A 16,225-nucleotide genomic window follows, 5' to 3' on the forward strand; every position below is an offset into this window, starting at 1 on the left:
AAATATAGCCACAGAAAGAAGCATTATCAAAAGATTTTCTCCAGTAGCACTTTTAAACTGAGGTGTGTTGTTCGCAATACAGGATGCTGGAAAGGCTCCACCATATGTCGAAGCCCAGCACTGGAGTATCTTATGCCCACTGACAATATAATATCCATAACATGCCCACATAACATGCACACCAGCAAAGGCAGGCCCAGCAACCTCATGAATAAGCAGATGTGAGCAGCAGCTGCATCCAAAGCACGGGTTTAAATGCTGCCTAAAGCAAGTTCTGAATGCTTTCATTAATGGTTACATCAAAGATTACCTAAAAGCTGGTAAGCCATCAAAAAAAAAAATATATCCATCGGGATTACTCGCTATTTAACTTCCAACTTGAGAAGCTGCCCGCTGTGTCTGACTAGTGGCTCACATTAGTCATTGAACAAAATCTTTACATCTGTTTTATTTCACTTAACCACTGCCTCAGTGCTATTATTTGTACACTCGGCAACAAGCGACAGGAACACTGTCTGGTTTCAAATAACTAGAACCGTTTGCAGACAAACGTTTAAAAGCCCTTTATTAATTCAGAAGTGAAACACTGATATTTAAATGAGATAAGTATGTTTATTAAGGTTCCTTCTACTCTAAGGTTTATACAGAGAATGGAATGCAATACAAGCTAAGAGCACACCTCAAAGATCTACCACACCACCATCCCCTACTCCCTATAAGGGAACTGTAAAAAAAAAAAAAAAGAAAAAAAAATCAGAAAACCAGTTACTGTTTAACTAGTTGCAAGTGGCTTTGTCCAAAGAAGTTAAGCTTGATATTGCATTAGCTTTGTATGCAATAATTAAGTCTCTACAAGCTGAAGTATCACATACAGAGGCCTAAGATTTCCTGTGGACACATGAAACCATGTTTTAAAGAGCTACATCACAAGGGTTGTTAAGAATCACCTAAAAACGAGCCACTAATTGCATGCACAGGTCAATAATATTAACTTTGGTAATGTCAGTCATTTTTGGTCAAACCCAGATTCCACTTTGAACAGTAACGTTATAAACACACACCCACCCTGTGCATGAAGCAACACACTCTTCATTTGCTACCAGCTAGAGGCAGGTCTTCAAGACATGGTTGAAGTATTCAAATGGAACTGTCGGGAGCTCACTTAGTTCTGCATCACATCTTTCACTAGGCTATAGCGCAAGACTAACAGGACAAGACAGTGGTCAAGTAGTTTTTCCTTTTTTTTTTTTTAATGCAGGACAAGAAAGCTCTATAACTTTCAAGATGGTTAAGTAACACTAGTTTTCCCCACGACGTTTTTGGAAGAAATCCAGTAACTTTTTTTTACTTGACCTAGTTCCCCAAGACACATTCTAGTTTGTTTGTCTTTCTGAAGCTATCAATACCCTGTAAGTAACAAGTGTTTTGTTCTTCTTGAGGAAGAAGTCACAGGTGGATTTATTTACAATGGAGTCAATCTTTAGCACTGTAACTGGACCTGAACAATTTAAAAGTGTAATGAAAATGACAACCTTTAGTGCTACTTTCCATACAGAGTCCACACTTAGTTCAGTTTTATTCACTGCAGAGTAAAGTAAAAAGACATCCAATTACACTAGTAAAAACTCAGAAGATTTAAATCCGTACTCAAAAAAAACACTACACATGCAAAGGGAACAATATCCTGCTAACACAACTTCATTTGCTGCTGCATTTGTCTAATATTAACAATTATGAACAGAGCAGTGCAACTAGTATTTGGAACAATCCTTACAGTGTTCGAGTGTCAGGCACAATGCTTCACTTCTCTTCACACCACTGGTTCTCTTTACGTACCTGAAAGAACATTTTCACTATTAATATGTCACAGTGGACTTCTAAAACGTAGCTGTAAATTCCCATAAGCATTCAGGATTACTTATTGAAGGAAGGCATCAACTTGGAAGCAGCCTTAATTTTTCATGCAGACTTTGGAATTAGACAGTCAGTCTTCCAAACTGACCTGTTTGTCCATATAAACCCAGAAATTAATTTCTCGTGCCTATATTTGATCAAAATTGTTTTCCACCAAGGAAAGGAAATAGACTAGCGTAAGACTAAATTGCTCGTTTCATGCCGTAACACTGAAGACAAACAAGCATACAATTCAATGCCTGGCATTTAAACAACGGCTCTTGCTCTGATCTCTCAGCTCCACCATTTTGCAGTTGGTTTGTTGTTCAAGCTCCAAGACCGATGAGTTCATTAAAGACAGGGAATCCATGCATCTTGCCTTTTAACCACACGCAGCAACACATCCTCAGCATTCCTACTGCTGCTCCAGAACAGCCCACTCAGGCTGTCCCAAGCGATCCCACAGGCTCTCTCACCAGACACAGCTGAGCTAGGAAGTCAGCGTGCTTTGTTTTGACCTTTTTCAGGTAACAGGCTGCAAGCACTGGGGGCACTGGAAGGTCCTGCGCTAGTAGCAACCCAATTAAGAGGAGCTGACGCATTAGGTTACATTTATTGTTAACAAGTCAGTTGCATCACACAAATTATGAAGTATCACCCAATAATTCAGCACAAAAAGAACAGCTAAATTATAATTAAACCCAAATCAAGTACCTGTGCTTCTTCCTCCTCGGTGAAGTCATTCTTGATATTGAATGTCTTGCGAATTTCTTCTGGAGTTTTCCCCTTGATCATGTTTGCAACTGTCTTGCATGTGACATCAAGCAAACCTTTGATGTCCAAGTAATTTGCAGCCTGTAGAAGAGTTTCCGAATTTAAAGCCTCCGTATCAACATTCTGCCTCTCTAGAAGTACTCCCAAAGTTACGCTTACACTGCAATTATAGAGTAACTGCAAACTGATCATCTCCACTTTAAGCAGCTCCTAGCTAGAAGCCTGAAGTAACAGCACCTAAAACTCACTTGCCAAACAGAAGGGAAAGTTATTTGTACCATGAGAGACACCCTGCTGCTCCTCCTTTTACAAAGAGCTTTCAGAAGCCTGTGAACATCTGAGACCTTCAGTACTGAAGTGCTGTTAACTAGCTATGATAAGTGGTGTTGGCTCACAGCATCACATAAAGGTACAAATTTTAAAAGTCAAACCTAGATTTTCTAGACTTTAGTGTGTACGCAGATCTCCAGAACTCCGTTTCTAGTAATAAGCCCTCAACTAAGACTCAAGAGCCACAAGAACAGAGGCAGCTGTAGAGCCCCATATTCAAAAAAGTGTATTAATTGATAAATGAGCAAGTTTAATCTAATGCCCAGTATTAGACTAACAAGCATCCTAACACCCTCAACAATTTTAGCCAGCAGTTTGCCAGAACTACTTGCCCTCCCCACAAAAAAGTTACTCAATAGAGACCGTCTCTGTCAAGTGCACAGCTCGAGCGCATTTCACAGGCACAGCCTTTACACTTCTTGAACACACTTACCAGGATAAGTTCAAAAAGGGTTCCTTGGTCTACCTTCAGAAACTCTTGATCCCACACAGGGATGTCATCTGTTCTTTTTTCTTTGTTCTCATCATCCTCAGGAGGAGGTGGATCATCCTTGTGATGGGTGCACCACTGAATCACCTAATTATGGTTTTGATATTAAAGTTTTATCCAAATGATTCTCCCATCGGGCCCCAAATATAACTTCACTTCATTCCAGAAGAACTGTACCTTTTTCTCTAGATTAATATTAGAATCCTGTATGAACATGAACCATTACCCAACATATGCATCTTAGAACAACCTATCCCCAGTCCTGCAGTACAACAGCCTTCAAGAATTCCACCCAAGACAGCAGCCAGTTAACTACTTACGATCTTAAAAGCCAGCTGCTGGTGTTAGGAAGTTATTAAACCCTGTGCTAACACACATAAGACTGTACAAAGGAAACCTAAACCTCATTTTGCGATGTTTAATCTGTTTGCTTAGTCAGAACACTACACAGGGGAAGAGTGTAGAGTGGTAATAGCTACCAGCAGGACACCGTCACCACAGTACCAAGTTCACCTGGCAAAAGCTTGCTTTTTTTAAGGGGGGGGGGGGGGGGGGGGGAAGCACACCATCCAGACAATTAAAGGAGTAGGCATCTACTGCAAGTAAAATCCTGTTCCATTTTGACAACCCGAGAAAATTCACAAGTTTGAAGTTATTTATGTGTACGTTCCCTAGGAACTAATTCCTAACCCTGTATGTACCCCAAAAGAGTCCAGTGCTAATTCTGGCACAACACTTTCTGCTTGAGAGCAAAGAGCATCTTAAAAGACAACATACTACTTTTCTTTTATTACTTCTTTGCTTTTATCACCTGACCCAACCATAATCATGGCCTGTTACTGAATTTAATACGACCGAGCACGCCCGGTGTCTCTTAAGCGCTGTTAATGCCACACAGGCACGGCTGCTGCCAGCTCCTCTCACCACTGCCTTCCCTTCATCCTTTCTGCCAACATTTGGGTCTCATGAGCAGCCACCTCAGTTCACAGAACCCCATTAAAATCAGTGCTTTAACACCATGAAATACGAGCATGCACAGATGTCCGGCACCACTTCAACACCCTCAGAAGCCTGTCTGGCCACCAGCTGCTGTTCCAGGTCAGCCCTGTACGTCGTCCGCCATTAGCTGCCTGCCAGCCTCACCCCAGTTCTCAGATACCCCCAGTGCCTGTGTCCATGCACCTCAAATTGGCTAAGCTTATAGCTAGCACATGAAAAGTATTTTTAACATCATAGTTCATAATACTCAACTCCAACACGAATTTCAAGTTTCGCTACTGCCACACAACACCACCACTTTCAGCACCTTACCTTTTTTAAGATAGCTGCATTAACATTTGGAAGAGGGACTGGGTCATCATCACCTTCATCATCCATTCCCAAATCTGAAAATGGAAAGATGACTAAGGAATCGGCAGGCAAAACCACATACTCCTCTCTGAACCGGGCTGCTTCACCAATTCTCCACCCTTTTGACAACACTGAGGCTGAATGGATTGGCAGCAAAGGATCTTTAACCGGTGACATCAGAAACTTGTAGAAAGCTTCAGTGAGGCTTTGCAGAGCCATGGCTGCATTATGCACACCAGTTTATAATAAGGTTAGGCTAAGTAGCTAATACCTCATCAGATGAGAGCATCAACAAGCCATTGGTTAAGCAATCAGTTACTGTTAGAGCAGAAATTGCTAGTTCAGCGTTCTGGGAATCAGATATGTTGAAGAATCAGACAAACATTCCTGTATTTTTTTTTTTTTTACCGCTTTCAACAGTTCAATCCACAAGTTAAACCAAAGTGTTCCAACTGAGATCTCCCATTCAATTCATTATTAAATAAGAATTCAGATTTACTGTGGTAAGTGAAGACAATGTTTTGTCCTCTGTAGGAGGAGTAAATGCTGTAGCCACAGGGATGCCAGTTATCTGGCCTCTGAAGCACTTGGTACCGATTCTCGCCAGCTGAGGAAGTTTGCATGCTAAGACAGCAACACAAATCTTTCAACAAAAAAGCATTTATAAAGCATGCTTCTGATACGCCCCGTTTTAAAAAGCCTGTCAGCATGCTCAAGGCAGATTTGGATAAAGTTTGTCGCTTTGTCCCCTTGATATGATTAAGGAATCGAAGTAAAAACTGACCGAAAAAACACAATTAAAATTTTGACTTAGTACACAGAACAAACACTACATTAGCCATCTTCAATTAGAGAACATGCTTTTTTTGTTACACAAAGGCTAACAGTTGGATGACACCCTAGCTGTAATTAACTACAGACCTCCACTCATTATACGCACAGATGAGCCAATTCTACATCACCGAGGAACTCAGCTTTTAAGAACACATGACTGTCACACCATCATCCCTGATCAAATTCGTGCACAATTAAAACACCATGTGCTTCTGTGTTTAAGCAAGTCAACTACTGTCATTATTAGTGGGATATTAATTAGTACTACTTTTTGTTTGGAATAACGAACTTCACAGATTCAGAAACTAAAATACTGACATTAAAGGGTACTGCCTCTGTCACCAGTTAATGGAAACTTCAAATGCATATTTTGAACGTGGTGGGAGATACTAGTGTAAAGAAGTGACCGGTCCAAAGCTGTCAGAATGGGGAAATAATTCAAGCAATGTCTCAAGTTTAGTAAACCCTGTTCAGGTTGCCCCCACCACCTCTGAAACAGCAATTTCACCTGGCATCAGAAAACTGATAATTCATTGGTGGTCTCATGATGCTCCACACAACCCCACCCCTCCGGTCCTCCCCTTTCCGCTGCAGCTCCCAGCACACAGGGATTTGTGTATTTGTTAACTGATGCTTAACCAGCAAACACATTTCACCTGTGCTAGAAGACTGGCAAGAGGCTGGTTTGTAGTGCCCAGCTTAGGACACTCACCACGCATAACTTCCCTTTCATCAACACCTGGGTGTCACTAAACACCGGTAGTGACACAGCTTCTGCAGGAGAACACCGAGAACTGTGCTCCCTAATGTCTGCCAACCCACTGCTGTGTTTCCTGCTCACGCTGCTAGTCATGTTCAACAGCATCTTATCAACTGAATGAAAGTGTTCAACGGTTGGAGTACTTCAACCTGATTTGTATTGTTCTCATACATAAGGTGTCACAACCAGATGAAGATTTATACCCAAGAACATCATTTTAACTACATCCACAGAAAGATTTTTTCCTTAATTCATGAATACACCCAAAAACTGGAGAAAAACACCAGTAAACAATGAGGATTTGCACTAGAGGGATTAGACACAGTTTGCTCTGTATCCTAGCCATCTGGCAGATTTCCCCTCCCCCGCCGCAAGTTCTTTTGTTTCAAATTTATGTCAGCAGGAGATCAGAACTAAGTATTTACCCTAAATAATTTAACTGCATCCATAAGCACACAATATAGGCTTCACTTTAGCTCTTTCTTCATTGCATTGGTTTATGATCTCCCACCCCATTTAAAAGGTATTTACATCATAAGACTGGTTTTCATGAGACCGCTTTGTATGATTTAATAAACTCAGGTTTTAATATTATTAGATGTTCTGATTGCTTAGCTTTTACAAAACTGAAGTCGGCTGCAGGCAAGGCAGTGGGGTGCTTGTATTTTACTAGCCTCCCTCTAAGTGCTCTTAACAAGAGGACTGAACTTTAAGCTTTTTGCAAGAGCACACCCACCCAAAATGTAGTTTAAGCTACAACAGCAACCTTCCGGCTGTTCTGACATGAGAGCAAGCTGCTGCACAGGCCCGGCAATCCTGCTTCAGCACAGCACCGGTTTGTCTCCTTTGGTCACAATTCCTGTTCAAGAGGCTTCCCTGAACACCCTGCTATCTCCTCACGAGCTAGCGATCCTCAGGCTTCGTACTCTTACCTTCCAGCATAGTCTTTATAGTTACAGACTGTTTTGCAATTTCAACATCAACTTCAAAGATTTCTCCATCCGAACTCTGCAGTTTAATTGAAGGCATCTACAAGAGAAGGACAGTTATTTCCACACAAATTTCAGCAAATATTACAGGTTTAACTGACTCCAAGATGTACATTACCTTTATTATTTATATTGTTTCTTACCAACAGCAGATAGCCCAGTGCCCCTTAAAGCATTCTCAGATCATTCACTGCTTGAATCAACAGGCCTAAATTCAATAATCCTCACACTTAAGAAACAAGGATTGAGAGAAGGAAGCCTAACACCAATTTAAGAGAGCTTTTTTCTTAATTCAAAAGCATAACATACACAAAATTTATTACTTAATAGCGCGTTTTTTTCTTTTTTACAGTGCAACACTAGAGCTATATTTCTCTTGAATTAACTTTCAAGAACACTTCCAAAACACTGCTTGTCTTCAAATCCAAACAGTTGCTACTCACTTAGTCAAGTCAGATCTCAAAAGCAGCTCTCAAACGATAGCCTCTGGAACAGAGTCACAAAATTGAGGCTGGAAGGAGCCCCTCCAGACAGAGTCTAGCCCAGCCTCCCTTGCTCCAGAGTCAAGCAGCCCAGGTTACTTGGGATCACAGGCTTTCCTTCAGAAAAGTGCTTGGTTTTCTGAAGAGATTAAAAAGCAATACACCACTAGAGGAAGGCTTTCAGCACCACTCTTACAAAGTCGGAAGTTGGATCAGCACTTTGTCAGCATTACGAAAGACTGAGATGACCACACACATTAACAAAGTTTTTCAAACAAACCGCGATAAGACCTACAATAGAAGCAGCAGGCTTCAAAGATGTCGCTCGCAGAAAAGAATACTCAAACTTTACAAGCATGCATCTTTCCAGATATTTAACAACTCAAACCCAGAAGAAATGCACTTGATAGAGCATTCAGTAGGTTACAGCTTCTGCCTGGAGCTACACACGAAGGCTGTTTGGGTATCGCTGCACTTGAACCAACTGACTTGAAGGACATGACAAACATAACTGCTCGGCCACATAAATTTTACACATCAGTTCTCAAGAAACTAGTAGGATTTGTTATAATAAGTTCCTTTACTACTCAAAATATTTGCTAGCAGCAGACCATCCCAACAGTTTCATTTTTTTTTCCTCAAGTTACCTGCCTAAAGATCTCTCTCTAAAGCATGTAACTACAGCCTGCGAGGCACTGTAAAGAGAAGCTCTAGAAACAAAGAGTTTCAAATTCACTGCACTTAGTTTCCAAGCGTTCTCCCCCCAAACCTAAGAGCGGTGCATGCTAGTTCCTCACAGTAGCACTTAAACTTCCAGAATTTAATTAGCTGGACCACTTTAAGCAGACTTGCATCATCCCTTTTCGAATGCCTCCTGCAGCTCATCAGCATGGCTGAGCCTGACAGCACTGCAACAAACCCAGGCCAATGGAGGCCAGCCAAAGCACATTATTAAGCAGCTCACACCAGCCTGAAGTCCTCCTTGCTTTAATTTCCATTTGGCAGAGCAAGTAGCTAGTTAATGTTTACACAGCAACGTAACCCTATATGACAGCGCTACTTCTAATTAGGATGGGTGTTCTGGAGGGACATGGTCATGACTGTTCCAAAGACACAAATACCTATATACACACACCCACAAAAATAAAATCCGCATTAAAACATAGTTCTGAGCTGGTGGGTTGAATGAGGCTCTGAAAAAAAGGCACACATTTGAGATGGAAGGCATCTGCTCTTGCAGTGATTGTCTGAGAACACTGAAGAACAAGCCCGTCCCAGCGTGCCAGCCCCCGGTGCTGAGGATTGCATAATGTTGCACAGCGGAGCCGGCAAGACGGGGACGCTGCCTCGGCGCCGAGACCCCGGCATCACCCACAGCCGCCTTCAGCAAGGCCTCTCGGGTATTGCCAAGAGTCTGCATCGGGCAGAATGAAGTTAATCTACTGCTTTATCACTGGTACCAGACCAGGATTTCATGCAGATTTTATTATTTTTATGCCACAGAGCACAGCGTCCTGGAAGGAAAAAAAAGAAAGTCATTTTTTCGCAAGCTGAGATGCAGCTCTGGCAGCAGCCAGGCCTGGGACAGCGAGGCGAGAGGGTGACTAAGCAGGCCGGTCCCGAGAGGTCCCCTCGCCAATAACAAAACGGGTCGGGAGCCGCTCAAAACCCGAACAACGACAGCGATTCGCAGGGCCCAGCCTGGCCGGCACAGCTCGGCCGCCGAACCCAGCGCTCCCAGGCAACCCCTGCGCACCCCCAGCCGCTCCGGGGGCACGCACCCCCCTCCCTCCTCCGGTTTATTTACCGGAGCCTGCAGCCCCGCGTTGCCCGGGAAGGGCTCACGGCCCAGCCCGCCCCGACCACCGCCGCGCCAGGCGGGCCGAACGGGCCCCACGACCAGGCCCGGCTCCCCAGCGACGCCTCAGGCACCCATCCCCACCCCGCCGGCACCGGGAGGCCTCTCCCACCCCCCGAGCCCGCAGGCCTTACCGTGAGAAGGCGGCGGCGGCGTCCGGCTCTGCACTGACCGGGTCTGGCGCTCGGGGCCCAACTGCGGCGGCGGCTTTATATAGTGGGCAGGGGAAGGACCCGCCTCCTGTTGCCTCGCAACCGCCAGGCTGCCCGCGGCGAACGCCTGAGCCAAACCCCCCGTCCCCCCTCGCCGAACGGCGCCGAGCGCGGCTGACGGTGAAGAACCGGCCCCGCGCCGCCCTTCGCCGGGTGGGGAGGGGGGAAGCGGACGCAGCGAGGCGGCGGGGAGAACCGGCCGCCGTCGCGTTTTTCAGGCAGCGGCGCGGCCGCAGAATGGGCGGGGGAGGCCCTTCCGCGCGGCCCTGAGGGGCCGCCACAGCCTAGGCCCGGGGCCTGGGGAGCGGCCCGGTGCCGCCGCCCGGGAGGGGGAGCGCGGCTTCCCCGCCGAAACCACCCGTGATGGCGCCGGCGCGGCCTGTGGTGGCTGGAGGCCGGCCCGGTTCCCTCCTCAGCCGGCCAGCGGGCAGGGCCGGGCGCGGTCGGAAGCGGCGGTCGGGAGTCCCCGGGGCCGGCCGCGAAAAGCCCGCGCTGGGTGTTGGTTTTCCTTCTAGCGGGGTTTCACGGGGCGCAGGGCCGAGGCCAGGGGGGTGCCCTACCCCCCCCGTCCCCCCCCGAGGGCACCGAAAGCCGGGGGCTGGGCGGGGGAGGCGGCTCCTGTCCGCGGCAGCGTGGCGGAGCGCGGTCTGCGGTGGCTGCTGAGGCGGCAGAGAACACCAAAGCTGAAAAACTGACTGATTTCAAACTGCCCTGCTGGAGAGCAGCTCTGCGGAGAGGGACTGGGAGTGCTGGGGGGTGACAGCTCAACCCTGACCCAGCAGCGTGACCCGGTTGCAAAGAAGGCCAATGGGATCCTGGGGTGCATTCAGAGGAGTGTGGCCAGCAGGTCGAGGGAGATTCTCCTCCCCCTCTGCTCTGCCCTGGTGAGGCCCCATCTGCAGTGCTGTGTCCAGTGCTGGGCTCCCCAGTTCCAGAAAGATGAGGAGCTACTGGAGAGAGTCCAGCGGAGGGCTACGAGGATGAGGAGGGGACTGGAGCATCTCTCCTACGAGGAGAGGCTGAGGGAGCTGGGCTTGTTCAGCCTGGAGAAGAGAAGGCTGAGAGGGGACCTTAGAAATGCCAATAAATACCTGCAGGGTGGGGGTCAGGAGGATGGCGCCAGACTCTGTTCAGTGGTGCCCAGAGACAGGACAAGGGGCAACAGGCACAAACTGAAGCAGAGGAAGCTCCAGCTGAACATGAGGAAGAACTTCTTCCCTCTGAGGGTGACGGAGCCCTGGCCCAGGCTGCCCAGGGAGGCTGTGGAGTCTCCTTCTCTGGAGATATTCCAGCCCCGCCTGGACGCGGTGCTGTGCAGCCTGCTCTGGGTGACCCTGCTTCAGCAGGGGGTTGGACTGGGTGACCCACAGAGGGCCCTGCCAACCCTGACCATGCTGGGATTCTGTGAAGTAACAGCTCAGGCCAGTTCACAGTGCTAGAAATGGGTTTGGGTCCAACCAGCACTCACTGGACACCTACGCTGGCTCCCACTGGGGATTTTGGGCAGCTACAGCTCTGCTCGTGGCCAGAGCCATGAAAGCATCTCCAGACAGAGCTGCACAAGGAGCCACCGGGTCGGAGGAGCAGACCAGGAGCTAGGGACCACGGAAACGCAGCCGAAGCAGCGCTGCGTTAGCACAGCAGCCCAGCTGAGCGGTGTACCTCAGCACAGGTGGCATCTCCTGAAAGGTCAAGAGCATCTGCTAGATAACCATGGGCACCAGGCTTGCAGAAAAGAGAGAGATCTGACAGTTTTTGCTCAGTGAGGAAGGCAGACGGGGGTTACGAGTGCACTGAAGTACCCGTGAGGTGTCCGGGGTGACAGATTGTGCTGTCACACAGTGGTCATTCCACGCTGCGCTGCTCAGCCCAGCAGTCCGTGGCACAGTGCCTTCGGAGTGGTTCAGATTCTCACACAATCACAGCCCATGATTATGACAGTTCGCTTCACTTCAAATCTTACGTTTTTAGAACCCGACTGTGTTTTCAGAGCACTTCGATGCAGACGGCCTGTGTGCTGCAGAGCACAAGTCACAGCTTTCCCTTCCCTTGGGGTCCCAGAGGGTCCCAGGCTGTGCGCCACACACCTGACCGAGAAACTGGCAGTCCTACCTGCTCGAAAATACCTTCTAACATAAAGAATGTTCCTGAGATTCAGAAATGCTCAGCTGAGAAGCTTGCTTTGCTCATTTCAGGGTCCGCAGTCCAGGACGGTAGCCGAGCCCCAACAGTGTCAAGTCTGCTTTCTTAGTTTTTACCCCCCGAGTGGCACAACCAGCGAGACCACAAATGTCAGAAGTATTTAATATTAAATAGTCTGTTGGTTAGGGCTGACTTTCCGGAGAGATGTAAGACTCAGATACAGACTCTCATCCTGGAAGAACCTCTTAGAGCTCAGGTGACAGTGAGGCTGTTCTACATCGGGTCGTATCACTTCAACAGGTTTCCGTATAAATTCCAAGGAACTGCTGGAGACAACTGCCTGAGTTGGGAGTCCTGTTTCACGGGCTTTAGGATGCCAAGCAGCTCATTAGTTACAGCACGCTCGAAGATGACTCCGAGCAACCTTTGATGGGAGTTTGAAGATGGATCTGAATTCGGAGTGTGGTCCAGAGGACCCTCCGTGCTGCCTTCCAGCCTGAGTGAGTGCACGCCTCTGGACCAGTGGAACTCTTCATGACAGCCGAGTGAGCACCCAAAGATGGCGCGTGATGCTTATACAGCAGACTGACTCTAACAGAGGTTCCTCAAAGATCCTGGTATTAGTAACTGGATAAGCTGTTTGTTCACCATTCGTTAGGGCCTAATTAGCATATTTTTAGTATATCTCTCTCTCACACACACATATATAGATGTGCGAAACCTCCAAACTATGCCTAATCTGACCTTTTGATAAGTACCATCGTTACATTTACCTCCTCCTCAGTCACTCCATCTCAGACTCCAATGCCAAGAACCACATTCACTGCCCTAAAAAAAACCCCACAAACCAACACTGCCTTTGTTTTCGTTAAATGTTCTTTTTAAAATTTATATCAAAACTCCTTGGTTTAGAGGATCAGACGAGGACAGAAGGTGATCTGTGGAAAACATATCTGTGAAGCCTAAATCCCCTTTCCCGATGTTGCCAAAGGCCAAGGTTTGTGATGCGGCTCACGATCAGTGAGCGCAAGCGCTCAGACCGCAAATCAGGCTCAGCAGGGGGGGAGGGGGTTTGCTCTCTGTACAAGACAAATCTAATAAAGTCTAGAAATAGGCAGGAAGCTCAGTCCCATGCGTAATTACGGTCTGTGTATGAATTTAATTCAAAGTGATACTACTGATGAGCTTTATACTTGATACAGCTCTCTACAGCTTTCTGAAGGAGAAAATTCAGCCCACGGTGGACTTTGAATTGAGCCGTTGAATTACAAGTCTGGGAAAGTTAAAGCAGTAAAAACACCCCACACCCAAAAAAAGTGGCAGACGGCTGCCACAGATATGCTATAATCGCACGACGGCCACCTCCCCCTGTGCCCTACATATCGTACAATGAGCCTCCCCAGCTCTCCAGATGCTCTCTGTTATCTCTCATGAAAAAGCAGCTGCTGCGGCGGTGATAGCCGGACTCCTGCGAGTAAGGCAGTATTCATAACACAAAAGGCCCAGCCTTCCCTAAAGCTGCAAGGCAAAGAACAGGATTTTTCAACAAATGGGCGTCCCAGTTGCAATTGTTACGCACGTCGGCAATCGTTGCAATGCAAATAATCCTAAACCTAAACACTGCCGCCCGGAGCTGTAAAGATAACTGCACCGCGGATCAGCCACGGATAAATTACAGTTAAGGGCTTTCTACCACGGAGAACCCGGAGGAGGAAGGGGGAAGCTGAGCACCAAAGCAAACACCTGACAAGATTGGAGCAACCAAGATCAGCACAAGCTTGATTGAACGCCTACCAGATCCAGAAGAGCTCTGACCTACATACTGGCAGCATCGCTGGGCTGCGGGCGAAGCCAGCCGAGCGGCGACGCAGCCGCAGGGGAGGGGGGTTTTAACGCGCCGGGAAGCAGCCTCCTGGACTCAGCGCTGCATCTGCTCCACAGCTTGGATTCTCCTCCCGGCCATTGCCCTCAGGCAAAAATTACCATGCCCTCCAAACATCTCACACTCTCCACTTCTACAGAGAAGCCAGGTGGGGGTTTTTTTCGCTGCCAGTGGTGATTTAGAGAATATGGAGACAACACGCTGATTGAGTATTTTTTAATGCCACAAGCATGACATGGGATTGTCAAAGCCTAACGAGAACCAGGCTTGAGAAATCTCTGCTTTGCTCCTTCAGCAAGCTGGGAAACTTCACCAAACTCGGCCTGGATCCCCGGAACTGCAGGGGTGGGGGACCAGCAAGGGCCGGGCTCCAGGGTCCCGAGAGCCACCGCCACTCTAGCAGAGAACACCAGGGAGGATTTGCTGGAAAGCGAGGTGTCTCCATGGAATCTGAACTTAATCTACATGTAGGGGAGGATGAGACTTGCTGGAAAAGTCCTCCTTTTTTTCAGGAATGCAAAAGATGGGGAACATTTTTTTAAAAACAGCCACATCAAAAAGTAAAAAAAAAAAAAAAAAAAAAAAAGAGAGAGACCTGACTGGCTCAGTGTAAAGCCAGAAAACATCAGGAATATTCAGGTGAGAGAGACAGCAGGAAGACGGCCTGTGCCACTTCATTAAAGCAATCTTGCAACAACACAACAGCACAGGAGGAAAATGCTCGTCCTCAGTACAACTCCAGAAAAAGGCAATTACTGCGTTCCCACTTCATCAAGGCTCATATTACAGGAGCATCCTTCAGAAGGTGCCACTTTTGATCCAAGTTGGACCTCGACAATGCAAGACAGTGGGTGGCAGAGACCTCCAGCTGGGTGAGAGTCCAGCTGACACCGACAGACTGGCAAAACTCAACAACCAAACCCTGTCCAGCAGACAGCGACTGTTTTTTCTTCATCAGCTTCTGGTTCCTCCGCTACCACTCACACTCCCCTTACATAACTGCAGGGATTCAAGATAGTTTAGCAGACTACAGATGGTGGGGGGGGAAGATTAAAAATAGAAACACACCTACCCCAAGCGTATCTGCAGCATCTCCTTCCTAACGTCACAGAATCACAGCATGGTGGGGGTTGGCAGGGCCCTCTGTGGATCACCCAGCCCAGCCCCCTGCCCAAGCAGGGTCACCCACAGCAGGCTGCACAGCACCGCGTCCAGGCGGGTCTGGAATATCTCCAGAGAAGGAGACTCCACAGCCTCCCTGGGCAGCCTGGGCCAGGGCTCCGTCACCCTCAGAGGGAAGAAGTTCTTCCTCGTGTTCAGCTGGAACTTCCTCTGCTTCAGTTTGTGCCCATTGCCCCTTGTCCTGTCGCTGGGCACCACTGAACAGAGTCTGGCCCCATCCTCCTGACACCCCCCCTGCAGATATTTATTGGCATTTCTAAGGTCCCCTCTCAGCCTTCTCTTCTCCAGGCTGAACAAGCCCAGCTCCCTCAGCCTTTCTTCGTAGGAGGGATGCGCGGGGGCTCGCCACCACAGGGGATGAGCTCGTGTGGACCCCACGGACTGATCTAAAATAACTGACTTCTGTCACATGCTCCGGAGAGCTACGTTAAGCAGCGATTGATAAACTGGTGTGTATCCTGATAAACAGGGGTGCATGTAAGCAAAGGGGGCCGGCTGTACAGGGGTGCACAGCCCCGGCCTGCAACATCAGAGCCGTTCGAAGTCCAAAAAGCAGATTACTGGGGCTGGTTCTGACGCCACAGCTGACAAAGAGCAGTCACTTTGAGGTTTCAAAGTCCATGGGAACAAATATAGCATGTTTCAGCAGTCAGGCCAATTCAAAGCATTTTTAAAACAGATTGCAGGGAAAAAGGGGCAGTCCAGTGACATTTTGAGATGACTGAGCTAAAGCTAGATAAACTCAGGACCAGCCACAACACAGAACCCATCAGCAGCCTTTCTCTGAGAGGGGGGAGAGAGGAGAGCAGGCTCCGGGGCAGGGGTCCCCCCTTCAGCAGCAGCGGGCTGCATGTCCCTTCCCCAAGGACAAACGCAGCGGTGAAAAGGGAGCGAAGCTGCTTGCAAAGTGGGTCAAGCGTGGAATGAACGCCAGAGGATCCCCTCAGACACGGCTCCTCCAGGGCCCCCCCATTCCTTAATAAAAAAGGAGACGGAAGAGAGCAGTGGTCATTGACGGTTCTTGCACTGACAGCACGATAAAGAAGG

The 16,225-nt window shown here is 47.9% G+C and overlaps 1 protein-coding gene across 1 annotated transcript; it reads right to left on the reverse strand.

Annotated features, from left to right (window-relative positions):
• Positions 1 to 548: 548 nt before the first annotated feature.
• On the reverse strand, positions 549 to 9,997 carry SKP1 (S-phase kinase associated protein 1). The gene is made up of 6 exons (XM_075441829.1): positions 9,895 to 9,997; positions 7,364 to 7,460; positions 4,799 to 4,872; positions 3,431 to 3,574; positions 2,608 to 2,748; positions 549 to 1,836 (listed from the first exon to the last, which is right to left on the reverse strand). The coding sequence occupies exons 2-6, from the start codon at positions 7,458 to 7,460 to the stop codon at positions 1,801 to 1,803; spliced, it is 492 nt and encodes a 163-aa protein (XP_075297944.1). The 5' UTR covers positions 9,895 to 9,997; the 3' UTR covers positions 549 to 1,800.
• Positions 9,998 to 16,225: the final 6,228 nt, after the last annotated feature.

This window comes from Opisthocomus hoazin, chromosome 22 (assembly GCF_030867145.1).
Source record: "Opisthocomus hoazin isolate bOpiHoa1 chromosome 22, bOpiHoa1.hap1, whole genome shotgun sequence".
Taxonomy (NCBI): Eukaryota; Metazoa; Chordata; class Aves; order Opisthocomiformes; family Opisthocomidae; genus Opisthocomus; species Opisthocomus hoazin.

Bases quoted from the DNA above. Each gene is read 5' to 3' on its own strand.
- SKP1 (XM_075441829.1), bottom strand. From the start codon at position 7,460: ATGCCTTCAATTAAACTGCAGAGTTCGGATGGAGAAATCTTTGAAGTT. The intron at 3,575-4,798 runs GTAAGGTGCTGA...AACCATAATTAG, and splicing joins ATGCAGCTATCTTAAAAAAG to GTGATTCAGTGGTGCACCCA. The intron at 1,837-2,607 runs GTACTTGATTTG...ATGTTCTTTCAG, and splicing joins CCGAGGAGGAAGAAGCACAG to GTACGTAAAGAGAACCAGTG.